The sequence below is a fragment of the Channa argus genome, chromosome 1 (assembly GCF_033026475.1).
Source record: "Channa argus isolate prfri chromosome 1, Channa argus male v1.0, whole genome shotgun sequence".
NCBI lineage: Eukaryota > Metazoa > Chordata > Actinopteri > Anabantiformes > Channidae > Channa > Channa argus.
The window spans coordinates 27726803-27744171 of NC_090197.1; the positions used below are offsets into that span (position 1 = coordinate 27726803).

General features: G+C 42.7%; 2 protein-coding genes across 4 annotated transcripts; both read right to left on the minus strand.

The window, feature by feature from the left end:
- Window positions 1-1065: 1065 nt before the first annotated feature.
- On the minus strand, window positions 1066-7563 carry LOC137130750 (protein NLRC3-like). Of its 2 annotated transcripts, XM_067511278.1 has the most exons (8): window positions 7424-7531; window positions 6358-6419; window positions 5867-6155; window positions 3878-5660; window positions 3153-3326; window positions 2398-2571; window positions 2121-2167; window positions 1066-1992 (listed from the first exon to the last, which is right to left on the minus strand). In XM_067511278.1, exons 3-8 carry the CDS (start codon window positions 6138-6140, stop codon window positions 1433-1435), a joined length of 3012 nt encoding a protein of 1003 aa, XP_067367379.1. In that variant the 5' UTR covers window positions 6141-6155; window positions 6358-6419; window positions 7424-7531; the 3' UTR covers window positions 1066-1432. The 2 variants fall into 2 exon arrangements, with proteins under 2 accessions (XP_067367379.1, XP_067367370.1); XM_067511269.1 differs by lacking the exon at window positions 6358-6419 and having other exon boundaries at window positions 7424-7563.
- Window positions 7564-8687: 1124 nt separating this feature from the next.
- Window positions 8688-14312, minus strand: dlk2 (delta-like 2 homolog (Drosophila)). 2 transcript variants are annotated; one of them, XM_067511289.1, is made up of 6 exons: window positions 13802-14312; window positions 12031-12142; window positions 10417-10474; window positions 10201-10331; window positions 9969-10113; window positions 8688-9806 (listed from the first exon to the last, which is right to left on the minus strand). In XM_067511289.1, the coding sequence occupies exons 2-6, from the start codon at window positions 12119-12121 to the stop codon at window positions 9104-9106; spliced, it is 1128 nt and encodes a 375-aa protein (XP_067367390.1). In that variant the 5' UTR covers window positions 12122-12142; window positions 13802-14312; the 3' UTR covers window positions 8688-9103. The 2 variants fall into 2 exon arrangements, with proteins under 2 accessions (XP_067367390.1, XP_067367399.1); XM_067511298.1 differs by lacking the exons at window positions 12031-12142; window positions 13802-14312 and adding an exon at window positions 11052-12018.
- Window positions 14313-17369: the final 3057 nt, after the last annotated feature.

The window sequence follows — 17369 nt, forward strand, 5'->3', positions numbered from 1 at the left end:
AGATCCACAGAGGCCCCAGCTCACAACTTAGAGGACTAAAAAAAAATCTACTGCTGAGGTCTTGGTGTCAGATACCAGAGAGTCCATCTTCTGATGGGTCAGGGCAGAATATTAGTGGTCATAATGTTATGACTGATCAATGTAGTAGCTGTGTAAACTGTTGTGTCGAGCGTCAGTCGTTAGTTTTATTAGAATTGTCATATTGTAGCCATTCTGAGTTAGATGTTTCTTCAAGTTGGGTCTCCACCTGAATTTATTATCTGTTTTATTTATACATGCATGTGTGTGCATGTGAGTGTGTGTGTGTTGGTGTATGGTCATACCATCATTAGTTTTATTTTTAACCCACGTTTTTTTTTATTTTTCATATTTATGTCAATTTTGAAATGTTATTTCTGTGATGATGGTGGAGTAGTTAGCAATGCTGCCTCCCCGTGCTTGTGTGGGTTTCCTCTGGTTTCCTCCCACAGCCCAAAAGCATGCATGTTAGGTTAATTGGTGAATCTAAATCTGCCCGCAAGTCTGAATAGTTTGTCTCTCTGTGGCACTAAGATAGACTGGCAGGTCGTTCAGAGTGGACCTTGCCTCTTGCCCAATGACAGCTGGGATAGACTCCAGGCCCCCCCCAGAACTCCAACAGCATAGCGGTGACGGATTGAAGGAATGGATTGCTGTGATGATCACCACGTTCATCACAGGGTCATTGTTCCCAATTACATTCAATTTCCTGCCATCATAAATCATGATAAAAAGACAATAAATCATATCTGAGAAAGACTAAAAGACCAGGACCTTATTGAAGGGCCACAAACACAATGTAGCCATATTATATACATGTGCATAACTGTGACTGGACATATTTTTTAGCTCATCCATCTAATTATGAAGAAATAAACTTTAACAACCTATTAAATAGATAAACTTTATTTCAGACAGACAAGGCCCATGTAACACACACACATTTGAACCAAACACAGGATCATTGAATTACCTTAGTTGTTGCATTAATTATTGTTTTGTATATGGAATAATGCATGTATGATCAGAAAGAATTACAGTTACAAGCTTATTAATGTACCTTTATTATTAATTGTTACCCAAATTTCATAAGTAATGTTTTACACACCTACAAGTACACAATCATATAGAAATGATTTTCACGATTATTATTATTATTATTATTATTATTGCTACTACACACAATGTCCTCAAAAGTGATCATCAAAGTGTTTACTTTCAGCTAGAATCAAATGATAAAGTAGTTTCATTGTAGACTAACAGAAATGAACAGATCAGTCACAGTCTGACATAAATTCTTTTCTGTCCTGGGTTTTGTCTGTCAAGGCCAACAAGGTCAGTCAGGTTGGAGCTATGAAACATACAAACTGATCTATCTCATCGAAAATTTCATCTAACAGGAGGAGGCTGTCTACTAGAGAGAAGACAGAGTCACAGAGGAGCCAACCTTGGTGGAAAACCTCATCCTAGACACAGACCCAAAACTGAACCCGAACCCAGGATACAAAGGTTCAGTGAATGATGTGTTGAAGGTGTGGAGGTGGATCAGTGTGTCAGAGGAGATTCTATAGAAGGACAGGGTGCCAGCAGGAAAGTCCAGATACACTGCTATTCTGTTGGCAGCATAAGGGGGGGAACTCGATGCAATTTTGTTATTGTGCCGGACAACATAACCATCAAGAGAGTAGTCCAGAGTCCAGGACTGATCATTTCTTCCAAACACACAGTTGTCATCGTCTTTTTTCCTGCCGATTCCTCTGTAACTAACTGATACAAAAATGATTCCTCTCCACTCCACCTCCCAGTAACGGCGACCAGTCAGCCCATTACACAGCAGCTGATAACATTGATCAAATCTGTCTGGATGATCAGGATACAGCTGATCCTCCTCCACCAGTGCCACCTTCCTGTTGTCGTCAGACATTTGTAGTTTCCTGTTCACTGTGTTTGTGTCGATAATGAGTTGACAGTAATCTGATAGAGTTAACAAGACACAAAAGGCTCCAGTTATTAATTAATCATCTGGGTTTATTTACTGACAGTTTGAAGATGGTGGAATGTTGCTGCTTTGTTTCCATCAAGCTAATTAAAAGCACACTTACACTTTCTCAGACCTGGTCTTAACCATTGTTCTCCAGTAGGCTCCACCCTGAAAGATGGAGGGGGATCAGACCAGCACGGGTCTTTCAGCATTCACACATGAATGTTACACATAGCAAAAAAAACTATATATGTAGAAACATAAATGTGCTAGTTGTTCTAGTTGTACTAGGTGTGCTTTTCTTTTTGCTTTTTATTTTATTTTCAGCCTTTCATTTTGTGATTAGTGTAATTAACACATAATGCATTAGTCTGTGGCTCCAGTAGGTCTCTCCATACCTGAGAGTCTCCAGTCTCCAGTGTGGATCCTCCAGTCCAGCATTCAGCATCTTCACTCCTTGGTCTCCTGGATGATTGTAGCTCAGGTCAAGTTCTTTTAGATGATAGGGGTTGGATCTCAGGGCTGAGGCCAGTGCAGCGCAGCCTTCCACTGTGATGAGACAGCCTGACAGTCTACAGACACACAAACGATACACATCACATAATCTAAAGGGGAGGGGTGTAGTTCAGTTGGTAAGGCAGTTGTCCACCGACCACAGGGTCAGTGGCTTGATCCCTGGTCCCGGCTATGTGCCGAACTGTGGGGGCAAGAACAGTGGGGCAAGAACTAAACCCCAAGTTGCTCCCAGTGGGTCAGGTGAGCACTTTGCATGGCAACCACCGTCATGAGTGTGAGTGTAAATGGGTGAATGGGAAGGAATCAACATTGTAAAGCGCTTTGGATTAAAGCGCTATATAAGTGGCACTGTAGGACTGGAAGGTTATTGTATTACTGCAATGCTGACAGTTTCTGTAGGGTTACATACATCATTAGAGTTTGTTTCTAATCACTAACACTCAATAGTGACAATATACAATCAGGTAATTATTAAATGAAGTAGGGTACACACAGGGAAACACGCCAACAGAAAATACTTTTTTATGTAGAGAAACTGAATCTAACATAAACAAATATTTTAAAGGTTCCACTTGCATCCATTACTGTAGATCAGGATTTAAATTGAAATTTGATGAAGACACTAATGAAGCCTGACCTGAGAGTTTCCAGTTTACAGTGTGGGTCCTTCAGTCCAGCAGACAGCAGCTTAACCCCTGAATCCCAGAGGTCATTGTTACTCAGGTCCAATTCTCTTAGACTCGAGGACTGGGAGCTGAGAACTGAGGACAGAGCATCACAGCTTCTCTCTGAGAGGTTACAGTCAATCAGTCTGGAGACAGAATGATCAGAAAGATGACAAAAATACTTAAAAAACAACAAACAAATATTTTACTATAACTATAATGGTAATCTTTAAAGGATGCCTTCCCTGATTTTAAACTTGGTTGTTATGTTTCTAGTGTAGGTAGTATATGTATATAAATGCCGTTAAACTTCACTCTGACTTTCCTACATTTACTTATCTCTCTACTTTTAGCTGTAAAATGCCTTCAAATGCCATCACTTGAAGGAAATTCAGTTCACATTAAATCATCTCACCGGAGTTTGGAGTTTATAATCATGATCAACCTGCTTTTCCGGAGCTCCACTAGATGTCATCATCTAAAATCCTTATGATAAAAAATAGAGAAATATTTTTATATAGGGAAGTCAGAGGGAAGTTTACACCCTTTAGGGTAAATAGCCATAGCGAGCGAGTTGAAAATTGGGGAAGTCACTCTTTCCATGACCCTCTCTTAAAAAAGTAAGCATTACAAAAAGATTAAAGAGGATCCCAGGCCTCACTGTAGCCTATGTCTCTGTCCATCTTGATTTACTTACAGTGCTTTGTTAGAAGCTTTGACCACTGGCAGCAGCCTCTGAAGAGCCTCTTCCGACTCAAGGTATTTCTTCAGGTCAAAAACATCCAAAGCTTTTTCTGATGACACTAAGATGAAGACCAGAGCTGACCATAGAGCGGGAGACAGATTTACTTTGGGGAGAAGTCCATTTTTTACATAGTGTTGAATCTCTGATACCAGTGAGCGATCATTCAGTTCATTCATACAGTGGAACAGGTTGATGCTTTTCTCTGCAGACAGATTCTCACTGATCTTGTTCTTGATATACTCAACTACTTTATGACTGGTCTGTGGCCTTTTTCCTGTCTGGGTCAGCAGGCCTCGTAGGAGAGTCTGATTGGTCTGCAGGGAAAGACCAAGGAGGAAGCGAAGAAACAAGTCCAGATGTCCATTCAGACTCTCTAAGGCTTTATCCACAGCACTTTGGTAGAACAGTGTCTCTGCAGATTCAGAGTCCTTGGACGTTGGTAGTTCCTCTGACAGCAGATTGACTTTAAATTTGAAGAATGTCAGAAGGACATGAATAGCAGCCAAAAACTCCTGAACACTCAGATGGACAAAGCAGAACACCTCGTCCTGGTAAAGTCCTCTCTCCTCTTTAAAGATCTTTGTCAACACTCCTGAGTAAACTGAGGCTGCTCTGATATCGATGCCGCACTCTGTCAGGTCTGATTCATAGAAGATCAGGTTTCCTTTCTGCAGCTGCTCGAAAGCTAGTTTTCCCAGAGACTCAATCATCTTCCTGCTGTCTGGACTCCAGGGCCAATCTGTCTCTGCTTTTCCATGATACTTGATGTTCTTTAATTTGGACTGAACCACCAGAAAGTGGATGTACATCTCTGTCAGGGTATAGGGCAGCTCTCGTCCCTCTCTGGTTTTCAACACATCCTCCAGAACTGTAGCAGTGATCCAGCAGAAGACTGGGATGTGACACATGATATGGAGGCTTCGTGATGTCTTGATGTGGGAGATGATTCTGCTTGCCTGCTCCTCATCTCTGAATCTCTTCCGGAAGTACTCCTCCTTCTGTGGGTCAGTGAACCCTCTGACCTCTGTCACCATGTCGACACACTCAGGAGGGATCTGATTGGCTGCGGCAGGTCGTGTGGTTATCCAGAGGCGAGCGGAGGGAAGCAGGTTCCCCCTGATGAGGTTTGTCAGCAGCACATCCACTGATGTGGACTCTGTAACATCAGTCAGGATCTGATTGTTGTGGAAGTCCAGAGGAAGTCGACACTCATCCAGACCGTCCAAGATGAACACAACCTGGAACTCTTCAAACCTGCATATTCCTGCTTCTTTAGTTTCAATAAAGAAGTGATGAACAAGTTCTACCAAGCTGTACTTTTTCTCTTTCAGCACATTGAGCTCTCTGAAAGTCAATGGAAATGTGAACTGTATGTCCTGGTTGGCTTTGTCTTCAGCCCAGTCCAGAGTGAACTTTTGCGTTAAGACTGTTTTCCCAATCCCAGCTACTCCCTTTGTCATCACTCTTCTGATTGGTTCACCTCTTTCAGTTGAGGCTTTAAAGATCTCTTCATGTCTGATTGTTGTTTCTGGTCGGTTTGGTTTCCTGGTTGCTGTTTCAATCTGTCTGACCTCATGTTCATCAATGACCTTTCCAATCCCTCCCTCTGTTAAGTAGAGCTCTGTGTAGATCTGATTCAGGGTTGGGTTTTTAGCTTTAGCGATCCCCTCAAACACACACTGGAACTTCTTCTTCAGGTTAGACTTGAGTTTATTTTCACACCCAACAAGAATCTCTGGATGAATAAAAAACACATTTTAAATGATGGATCTGCAGTTGCATGTTGTATGTGTTCACCTCATTGGACTGTCAGGTCCTGACTTTGGGGAGTTTTCTTATCTATTATTTAACATCAACCAAAGTGTTTTGTGTCCGCTTTATAAATCTGTTCTGAATCTTCTCTTTTTTCGAACACTCTTATGTTCTGTCAGCATGACTTACCTGAGGGCTCTGAGATGTCTGAGAAATTCTCCAATAGATTATTCTGATTTATCTTCACCAGAACCAGTTTAGCCACATTAACAATGTTGATGCAGTGTGTCTGCACCATCAAATCCACTGTATCCAGCCTGGTTGCTTTCTCCAGTCGGCTCTTTTGGATTTCCTGGAAGCCTTCGAGGGCTTCCTTGTGCCACAGGTACCATTTGAATTTGTTAAAGTCCTCTTCTCTCAAATCCTCCAAAGTCTGCAGAAGGCGCTCAGTAACTGTCATCATCGTTCACCAAAGACTCTGTAAGTACCAAAAAAATCTGTATTTTACAACAAACTGCACAGTTAATGTCTGGATTATCACCACAGAATAGTTTTAAAACACTGTTTTATATCCTGATTAGTTTGTCAGTTGTTATAACAAACACAGTTAATAAAGAATTTGATGTAATTTGTGTCCTGATTTTAAGTCCCTGAACAGACATACATCAGAGCAAACATACCTGAAGGGCCCTTCTTTGGTAAAGCACAGATGAACAAATTAATCCAGGTTGCAGACTGACAACTACCCAAACATGCAGAGATGATTCAGTATTTTTGTACAACAAGATTAATTTAGAAATGACTAAAGTTATCCTTAATGCAAATGAATGCACAGAAAATTTTGTCTAATGTGGTGAAGCATTTATCAGAGTTGGATTTTTTCGCTGGAGAATTTCTTGGTTCTGACTCAAATCATTGCTGAGGTTTTTGTGGACTGTACATGTCCATCTCAAGGTGCTCAAACTATGTCCTTGTTCCCACAGTGATTAGTCATGAACTGTGTGTTGTACTTGATGTGTGTGAAGTCCATCTCCTAAATATCACTTATCACTCTGAACATTTGTCCAGTTTACTGAGACATTTCATAAGGATCCAGATGTGATAAAAGGTACACATCATTTTAAAATTATACAAAAATGAATGTTTAAAATTACACAGTTTACATTATACAGTCTACTGCATGGTCCAAAATTCCTCCTGAATATCGTGCAGGTCTAATCCACAGCTACAGGAAGTCTTTGCTTGAGGTTATTGTTGCTAAAGGTGGTTTAACCAGTTATTAAATCACTGTTTCCACCACTTTCTGTGTTTAATGGCTGTGTTCAGTACACACCTAAACTATCATGACTGTGTTTTATCAGCTTGAAAATATTGTGATTGTTGATAAGATCACATTACATTTCATGACCAATTTATACAGAAAATCAGAAAATTGCAAACAGTTCCTTTTACTGTTTTGTGACTTTGAAACAAGCGCTAATGTCATTACTTGTATTAAATATAATTTGAGTTAGAAATCTGACAAATTGAGTAGAGAAACTAAATCAGTCTCAGCTGTCCAACCAGTTCTTCTGAGAAAGTTTCTGTAGCTCAGACAACAATAAACCTCTAGCTATTGCTTCTAACAGAGAAGAACCATAAACAAATTTACTGTGAAACAGAAAGTCAGCCCTCACAGACATTTCTATTGTGAAGCAGTGACAGAAAACACAGTGAACACAGTTGATCAGACAATGGGATTCTCACCTGCTGAGCTTAGTTCAGGTTCACTTACAGCCACTTTCCACCTTCATGTGTAGAGGCAACAGCTCTTTCTCGTCAGCCCAGATCTCGACACATTCTCATAAGTCAAGTCTGAATAAACATCAGAGTGATGCCAAAACCAGTGGAACCTGTGGCACAAATCCAGCGTCATAGGAATCCCACATCAGATGGAGGAGTTCTACCACCTGTCCACTAGGTGGTGCTCACTGTCCACAGACACTCCAGGACAACACCTTGCTCAGTTTTTAGTGGCTGTTTCCCTTGCTTGGACTTTTGTCCTGTGTTTCTGATTGACTGCAACACAAACAGCTGATGATAAATTCAGCAAGGCTGAAGAGTCAATGGTTCAATTCCCTGTTCCTCCTGGCTACATGTCAAAGTTTTCTTGGACAAGTCACTGAAGTCTTCATATTGATGCCATCATCAACTGTTCAGAAACAATTTCTATGACGATCATTAAAAATTAAAAATTGCTCAAGTTAGAAAATAATGAAAAGAAATTTATATAAAACAGTAAAATGCTGCAGAGGTTGTGTGTCAGGTTCTGTACTGTGTGGCTCTGTGACGAAAGTCACTGTAATGAGTTAAACTCTGCTACACAAACATACATGACTCTGGACTGTGGGAAGAAACCTAAACAAGCGAAGGGAGAACATGGACCCTCCACAGGCTGCAGCCAGCAGGGTATTCAAACCGGGGACTGTTTAGCTGTGAGGTGGCAGCTCTAACCACTGCACTGCCATGTTCCTATTATGGTCTCACAAACAACAAACACAAAGACTGCATAAATGAAACCTCCAAACTTTACTGAATCGTGTTCACCGCCCTCGGGTGGTCAGAGTGAGGAACTACTAGAAAGAGTCCTCTTCCTATTGTTATCAGTTGTAGTTTCCTGTTTGTTAGTTTACATTTATATTTACATTTAGTCATTTAGCAGACGCTTTTATCCAAAGAGACTTAGAAGTGAGTTGTGTTGATTATCAGTTGACAGAAATCTCATGGAGACAACGAGACAGACAGCTGCAGTTATTAATCATCTGTTCATTTATTGACATATACACTTTCTCAGACTTGGTCTCACCCATCAGACTCCACCAGGCTCCACCCTGAGAGGAGGAGGCAGGTCAGACCAGCACCGGTTTTTCGCATGTGCACATAGATGTTACAGATATTTAACATTAAAAGCCATCCCTGATCTCAGACCTGCTGATCATCTAAAAGTGAACACTCTTTTTCATCACCAACATTACAGTAAAGACTAAACTCAGGGAAACAAGGAAACACGTGTCAACTCCTGCATGTGTGACTGCAGCTAATAACACTTCACTGCTGCATGAGCATGTGAAAACGCCTTTAAATTTTTATAAATAAATACATTATGTTTTACATGTCAAGCATGACAAGATGTTTATTTATGTATTATGTTTATTTTAAAATGTGTTTATATTTGCTTTTGTTAAAAGTTTTTACAGAAAACAAAGGTTATTTTACAGAAGAATGTTCTGTCAACTGGGGGGTGCGGCACCTTTTTCTTCACTTCCTGATTTACTATGACATGCTCACATATCAGTGACCTTTGACCCCACAGTGCTTACGGGGGTAGGGGAGGTTATCTGTCTCTCTCTGTCTCTGTTCATTCCTGTGCTCGGTCGCCCACTCCTTTTATACAACTTCTGTGTTGAGTTTCTTCTTCTCTGGTTCTGCAGCGTTCGGAAAAAGATTTTCTCGCTGCACTCGCTGGCCGCTTTTCTGTGTCTGCTGTGAAGATGATGATGACCAGTGGTGGGCGTGTCCACAATCCCTGCAGTGACCCTGCAGAATGAGGACGGCAGTGAGCACTACCGCACCGAGCGTCAGACCCGCCAGCACCAGCAGAACAATGAACTGCACGTCCGATAGGCCGGCTGTGCTGCGCTCGCTCACCGTCACCTTTAATGGCCGGTTGTCATGATGACTGCTGTTATTGCTGTTTCTCATGGTTTTAACCCCCAGAGTTGTTAGGCCAGGCTCATGGGGATTGAGGGTCCTTGCCGGCCTCTCACAGGTGGGTCCAGTGAAACCGGGCCGGCAGACACAGTAGAAGCCTCCAGCGCGGTCGAGGCAGCGCCCAGCATTGAGGCAGGGCTGACTGGCACAATCGTCTACGTTGACGGTGCAGAAGCGTCCGGTGAAGCCGGCGGGGCACAGGCACGAGAAGCGGTTGACGCCGTCCAGGCAGGTGGCACCGTTGGCACATGGCTTCATCAGACAGTCGTCCACGTCAGTCTCACAGCGCGGCCCATTGAAGCCAGCCAGACATCGACATGTCAACTCTGCCGCAAAACCCTCGGCATCTTCACACAGGCCGCCATTTTTACACAGAGACCTGAAGAAAAGAGAGGTAATGAACGAAGAGAGGGAGAACTTTAGACGACTGTCTTTGCCTGTCTAAAGAGCTGAGGAGACAAATCAAACGTCTACATCAACATGTGGAAAGACCTGAATCTATTTCTGATGTCCACACGCTGATGCCTTTACTAACACTGACCTGCTCTGGTGACACGGTCCCGTCTTCAGCTGACAGTTCCTGCCGTGGAAACCTTCAGGACATAGACAGGTGTATTCCCCGCTGTCCTCCATCACACAGGTAGCTCCGTTCTGACACGGCTGCTCCTCCAAGCACACAAACAGGTCTGAAACAAGAAATGTGAGTCCCACTGTAAGTCACTGCAAGAATACATCATAAATAAATTTGTCTAAAGGTAAAAACCAGTTTCAACCTTTGTCACAGAACCGCCCCCCCCAGCCTGGCTCGCAGCTGCACTGCCACGGCTGCTGACAGGACCCGTGCAGGCAGCCTGGCATCGGCATGCAGTGCTCACAATGTTCGCCGTCCCAGCCAGGGTCACACCTGCACACACAGAAACTCAGAACTGAGACAATCACTGTGGCAGAGCCTCCTGAGAGACGCTGGCTTTGTTAATCGTCCATCTCACCTGCAGACTCCAAAGTCGTCACAGCGGCTGTTGGTGATGTTACAGCTACAGTCGCTTTCTGCACAGAGAGGACATGACACATAAGAGACAGGAAGCTGAGAAAATATAAGCCTTGTGTCCATTGCAGTCCAGCAGCCCCTGTGAAACAGTGCAGCCTGTGTTTATTTAAACCACGATTAGGATCCTCCTGGACTTCTTCTGCCAGAGGACCCAGGATGGACCCAGAACATGGTAAAGACTTGTCTGGGAAAACCTCAGGAGCTGAGGCATCACTGCATCTGAAAGCAGCAGTTTCCAGTGTCTTCCCTGTGTTTGCTGTCTGCTGTCAGGACATGTTTAAGTGTCTCAGGTCTCTGGTGAGACATTAGCGTCACACAGTTTGACCTCTGACCTTAGACGAGCGCTGATCCACGTGGCTTAACAGAGACAGCTGCTAATGACCTGCTGCTGCCGCTGATTCAAGTACAACTGCAAATCCCATGGGACCAGTCTAAGGTGTAGGGTGGGGGATGCTGCACTTTGTTTTTTGTCTGTGTAATGCTAGACTTTCCCAGCTGCCCTTAAACATGACAAATTTGTCTCTGTCCTCGGGCAGGAAGCATCAGCAGGAATATCTGAAGGTTCATCCTACAGACCCTGTCGTTTGACCTCTGGACGTAGGTGAAGAGGAGCTGAGGTGGATCGAGTGTTGGCAGGAATCTGGGAAGATTGTGTTTAAAGGCAGTCATGACAGCGACAACAGCTTCGGGATGAAGTTGGAATGCCGACGCTCTTCCTGGAGCTGCCGGGAATGCAGAACTTTACTCCAACAACAGACATGAGGGGACAGACAACAAAGGGTTAATGTGACAGCTGGGAACCCAGATTAACATAGAACAATGATGCCACATGATGTTTTACTGACTCTGTTTATAGTCCCTTAAGTGAACACGTTGGCCCCCAGGGGCCACAGCTCCACAACAAGCCTGTATGATTTCAGCTTTTGTGTCAGTCAGACTCAGACTTTAACATTATCACTGCCCCTCAAATGTTCACACTCACTGCCTCACTGCAGCTCTAAATGTCTAGTGGTGTGTACAGGCTGGACACTAAGCACCCGAGGCCTGCATTTGTTGGTTTTATCTGTTTGTTCGTGAAAACAACACAGTGCTCAGACAGAGAAGCAGTTTCAGCTGGATGTGTGTCTCACCAAAACAAAGCTTCTGAAATGTCCTGTGAGACACAGCCTTTATGTGAGCTTAACGATGTCCACTTGAAACCTGAACACAGCGAAGCAAGACACACGTGAATCTGTCACCATGGAAACTGAATTCAACCCAAACTGGTTCAGGAATGTAAAACACTTTCAGATTCAGATGCAGGACATGAAGACGGGAAAGCATGTTTTTCGGAGATCTAAACTGTAATGGTACTTAGGGGGGATTGGGCGGGGGTCTGAAAGTGTGAAATGAGAAGAAAGTCTTAAACCTGTGGAAATCAGGACAGATTGAACGTTTGTCTCCTTCAGGTGAACATGACTTTCATCTTCATCCTCCAAACACTGAAACCTTAAAGCAGCAATTTGATGAATGAGTCGTGGTGGGTGTAGAGCAGACTGTGAGGACGTGACCTTACCTTGACCTGTACAGGGCGGGATGATGAGGACAAAGAGGATGCAGCAGCTCAGCTGCAGAATCAGGACGTCTGCAGTTCTGACTGCAGACATGTCTGCTGCAGAGAGGACAACCTGAAAGACACAGATATGGGGTGACCCTAAACATCTGAAAGGAGGCACATCTTCAGACAAGCTGTCACCACTATGATCAAAGGTCTGAATCGGGGGTAAAACCGATAAATCCAAGGTCACACTTCAAACATCGTCCTGTTTACAGCCAAACTGTGTCCACACAGGAACCTTCAGACTGGTCCTTCAGCAGTCACCACGTTATTATGTGGAGCTCAGCTGTCCCACCTGGTTTTAGTCAAACCTTCACTCTGTCCCTAAACCGTCCTTTCCAAATCCACATTTTTAAAAAAAATTATGTAACGTGTAAAACTCTGAGCCAGACCACAGGCCTTAGGACCAGGTCTCTGTCTCTTTGGGAGCGCTGCAGCTTTCAAAGCATTTTAAAGACAATCAAAGGCCTGAAACCAGATCAGAGCCTGACCTGACCTGTCTTTTATGTGGTTCATTTCTGATGTGCAGTCTGACCTAGGTTTGACTCTGAGAGAGACACTGTCCTGCAGGAGATGCAGTATTTAGTAGTACTTTAAGATTAACTTTTAAAACTTTATTTTGATTAAACTAAATTAAGTTGATGTAGAAGCGACCTTTTTTTGCTTTTGTAGTTTAAATACCTGTACTGGACTACCTGTACAAAAAGATATTTCTTATCCATGATGTACCACTACTCTACTGTATGACCATATTTTTACACTGTTTTTAAATATATTCTCTATTGTCTTAGATGTTTGATATGTTTGACAGTATCCACATAGTAGTTTTGCATTGTTTTGACATGTTTCAGTACTATTTTTAATTTTGTTGCAGTAATTTTAAGAAATATCCTATCATTGAGTCTCCTGATGACAGAACTCAGCAACTCAGTTACAACTCAGTTTTTAATGTGAGCACTGCAGTATCTTCTACTCTTGACCTTAAGGCGGCGCTGCAATAAACACCTCCACGCCTGATGCTGCTGCAGCAGATGATAAAACGATCAGAGCGGAAAATGTTTGCAGCACATCTGACAGAGACATGAGTCTGTGTCAATCTGAGAGTCACATGGTGGTAAATTCAGAACCACTCACACACACAAGCTGCTTTTCTGCAGTGATGCCAAACCCCAGTGTAAAGGAGAGACTGAACAACAACTGAGACTGTTTCTTTATCCGAAATACAGAACAATGAATACAAACATATACCACAGAGCTGAAATAAACAGAACAGGACTTAAACATGACTAACAATTGTTAAACAACCAACCCAGGTGAACAGCAGCAAGTGCACAAACTTAAAAAAGCTCCAAAGGGCCAAACTGAATTCAGACTGTTACAGCTGAACTTTGGGGCACACGCCTCAGAGATACTATAAATCCCACAGTTGACAGTACTGGGCTTAGGAGTCAAGCACAATTCATGACAACATGGAGACTTCAATGGCCCATCTTTTAGGAAAACAACATCTGATCTTACAGGACAACAGCATTTTACAACGTCAGACAAACTTGTTAATTTGTTTTGGGACGTAGTTTTCTCTAGTACTAACTCAGGTTTGCTGTTTCCCTCGGTTCCCAGTATTTGTGCTAAGCCAGGCTAACCATCACTTTAAGCCGAATCCACCAGAGTCTTAGCACCTGGACTTTATATCATGTGATCCCTGGTGTTTCCAGCTTCCTGTTCCTACCTGCTGCTTCCTTATGGAGCTCTTATTCCCTCGTCTCCTGTCTGCAGGTTTTCGGCTCAGTTCTCCTGCTGCTTTCTGCCATTAGATTTCTCCATGTGGTGTGTCCCTCTGTGTCCATTGCCTCTTCCTGCTCCCAGCTTCAGTCTGTTCAGCCCGTTGCTGTAGCGACAGACCCTCAGGTCGCTCTGCCCACACAGTCAACTGGCAGGCGGCAGGAAACAACGAGTAGGATCATTTTTCCAGAGATTACAGCGACAAACACAACCTCCGCACAGACAGGAACTGACATGCCTGAATTACTGAGTGTGTGTGTGTGTGTAGCTGCCTCACATACCACAGCACATACACCCTTTCCTGCAGATTGTGTGTGTGTGTGTGTGTGTGTGAGAGAGAGAAAGGATGGCAACAGGTGGTCAATTTAATGCTCCAACATGTCCTCACACATGCCTTATTCTTACTGTAGCTATAAGGACACTCACTGACATAAAGCATTGCCTAACACACCAACAACAACCTCCAAACCTGAACCTGGTAGTCAACTGAAGGTGAAAGGACCAGACATAAAAAGCTAACAGTGTAGAAATGTCCTCATTGTGTTAGGAATGTCCTCACAGTGTAGAAATGTCTTTTCAAGTGTCAGACACGTCTCTCCATGTAGCAATGTCCTGACAGAATAGACATGTCCTCACGAATATTGTTGCAGATGTTGCAAGTCAGTCTCAAAATTTCCAATTTTTTGTGTGGGACAAATGTGAAGTGTTTTCATTTTTATGTTTGTGGAAGTGAATCAGTGAAAAGTGAATCAGTGTAAGAGCATGACGAAGATCGTCTTTGCTTCGAACACTGACTGAGAACCTGGATGATGACTGACAGAAACACATGATCAGGAAGTTTTGTTTGTGCTGATGGATTTAGTTTATGGTGGAAGTTGTGATGGAATATGGAAAAGCTTGGTTAAATTGTTCCTGTTAAGCTGTTGCTTTCCCCAGACACGTCTTAGCGAGAAGACATTTTCTGTCTGTAACAGCGTCTGATCTAGATTTGCAGCTCTGCTGTTGTCGTCATTTTTCCTAATTGAATACAAAGTCCTTATGTTGTGGCAGTTTCCAGGTAAAGATCCATGAAAGAATAAATTCAGTCTCTCTGTACACCTGTAGAGCAGAACAACTTCATGCAGCCCTGATTCTCCAATTAATCAATTACTTGTCAACAGGAGATTAATTGATTTGAACAGATGGTCCATTGTTTTAATACACGATTAAAGTAATTTTTTTCCAGATTTTCTTTTTCACATGGAAACAAACAACATCTGTGTCTTATGCGGTGACGTGCACAGCACTTTGTGCACCTACAGCCCATTGTTGCTAAACATCTGGAGAAAAAACAATTTCACCTTTCATAAGTAAAATAATAAAACATTAGCAGGTTAATGAATAATGAAAAGAACCTGAACAAACAGAGCCGATCTCCCATGATTTTATTTTAACATCTGCTCGTTTTCACAAAGCCTGTGTTTGATCTTCCTCCACTGCAGCTTCACTGTCCTTCAGCCTGTCACAGCCTACATGATGATGCTAAACTGTTTTCTCTGCAGCTGTTTGTCCAAACAGTGCTGGGCAATTTACAAAAGATCAGGAACAGTACCTGCAGCAGAAGTGTTTGTTTTTTAATGAAAGAATGACTCGAAAGAAAAGGGTGGATTGAAGCTGAAAGGACTTTTCCTCTCTGAACATTTAAAGTCAGATCATTTTCAGCTGTAGGCAGGAAGTAGAAGAAGAAGAAAAAGAGTCTTTGTTGTTCATGACTCGAGGCTCCTCCAGCTCTCAGCTCTGACAGGTCTGACTTTAAACCTCCAGGAGGTGAATAATCCATTTACAGGAGCACCGACTCTAACCTGCAGGGGGTCAGCTGCTGTCATGGCAACAGAGCAAAAGGACGCTGGTTGCCGTGGATGTGATCGGGATGTGGATTTGATAATGTTTCTGAGAGTTTCATCACAAAGTGGCCGGCTCACCTCACATCAGTGTTTCATGTCTCTCTCACACTGGTAAACATGTAGCTCAGTGGGTCAAAGGTCAAAGAAGGCCCCATCGCAGTCACATGGTTTGCCAGTACAGATGGAGGTAAAATCTCCCACGTTTAACATAGAATTTCTATTGTTGTAAAAGATATATTCAGGTCACAATTTTATCCAACTTAACATCCAAGTGTGGAAAAACGTGGGCTTCAGTGTCTTTCTCAAAGACGCTTTGACATGTGGACAGAAAAAGCTGAGGTGTGAGGCACTGAACACTGGTGTTCCTCCTGATCCACAGCCCCTCTCAGATCAGCAAAAAAGATAAAACTAACAGATACGGAACTGCAACATGAGAAATATAGTAAAAATACTAACTGTACCTACAGTAAAGTATCATCAAAGTACTCATACTGAAGAAACATGGATGCTTGAACATTTTACTGTGACATATTTATATTAATCTGACCTTCAGCAGCATTTACTACTGACTTTTAACTACTTGATTTATTGATAAATCAGTACTAGAAACTATACTATTAGAAACTATCAAGCTCTAATATTTTTCCTCGTGTTTGTCTATTCACAGGGTGGACATAAAAATGAAAAAGGTGGAACTGGTTTGGGACCAGGAATCTCACCAACAGTCAAAACCATCTGAGTCAAAACACCCAGGACCCTAAACTAAGGTGGAGTCACAGGTCAAGACGTAAAACCCAAACAAGACTCAAACATCTTAATGAAGACTAGAGGGACACAAGTCAAATCACTGAGGACACTGAGACAATTTTGAGTCAGAACATGTTAGACAGAGACAAGTTTAAATAAAAAAACCTGAGAAAAACGAAACTGATTTGAGTAAAATCTTCAATAAGACGGACACAAGTCTGAATTGAGACCTAAATAAGACTGAAAACTCAGGGACAAGACATCCATTAAATTACATCTCAAGTAAGAGTGAACCCCCTGAGAAACTAAGACAATTTAGAAACAAAGAGGGAAAAAGGAGACGAGAAGCTTCATTGACGAGTCTGGTTAATACCAAAGTCAAAACCCTGAGGAAGGTAAAGTTGTGTACAGACTGTGCAGTTCGACTGTCCCAGAGAACAGATCAACAGATGTGGTGACACGCTCAGTCGTGGTCGTGTATAGTAGTCTTTAGAAAGGCTCAAAGATGGCTGTGGGATTCTTGTCCACAAACCAGCCAATCAGAATGCAGCATGAAATGACGGTCTTATGACAATACCACACTTACCATAACCTCTAATATGGCTTTTTTCCTGAACTACGGCCAGGTCCATATTCCCCAAACTTTAATCATCCAAGAGTCTGAGACCAGTCTGGCACAAATGAGAGACGTGATGAGTCCAAGAGAGGCAAAGACCAGTCAGCAGCCTGCAGAGGACATTACCAGGACGTTACTGTGGATTCCTATCATGTGAATCAATATTTTATGAATTTATTTTTGTAAATGTGTCAAAAGGTTCCTGACTCTCTCTAAAATATCTCTGCCTGCAAGACGTCTCTGAATCCTTTCACTTCCCGATTCCTCCT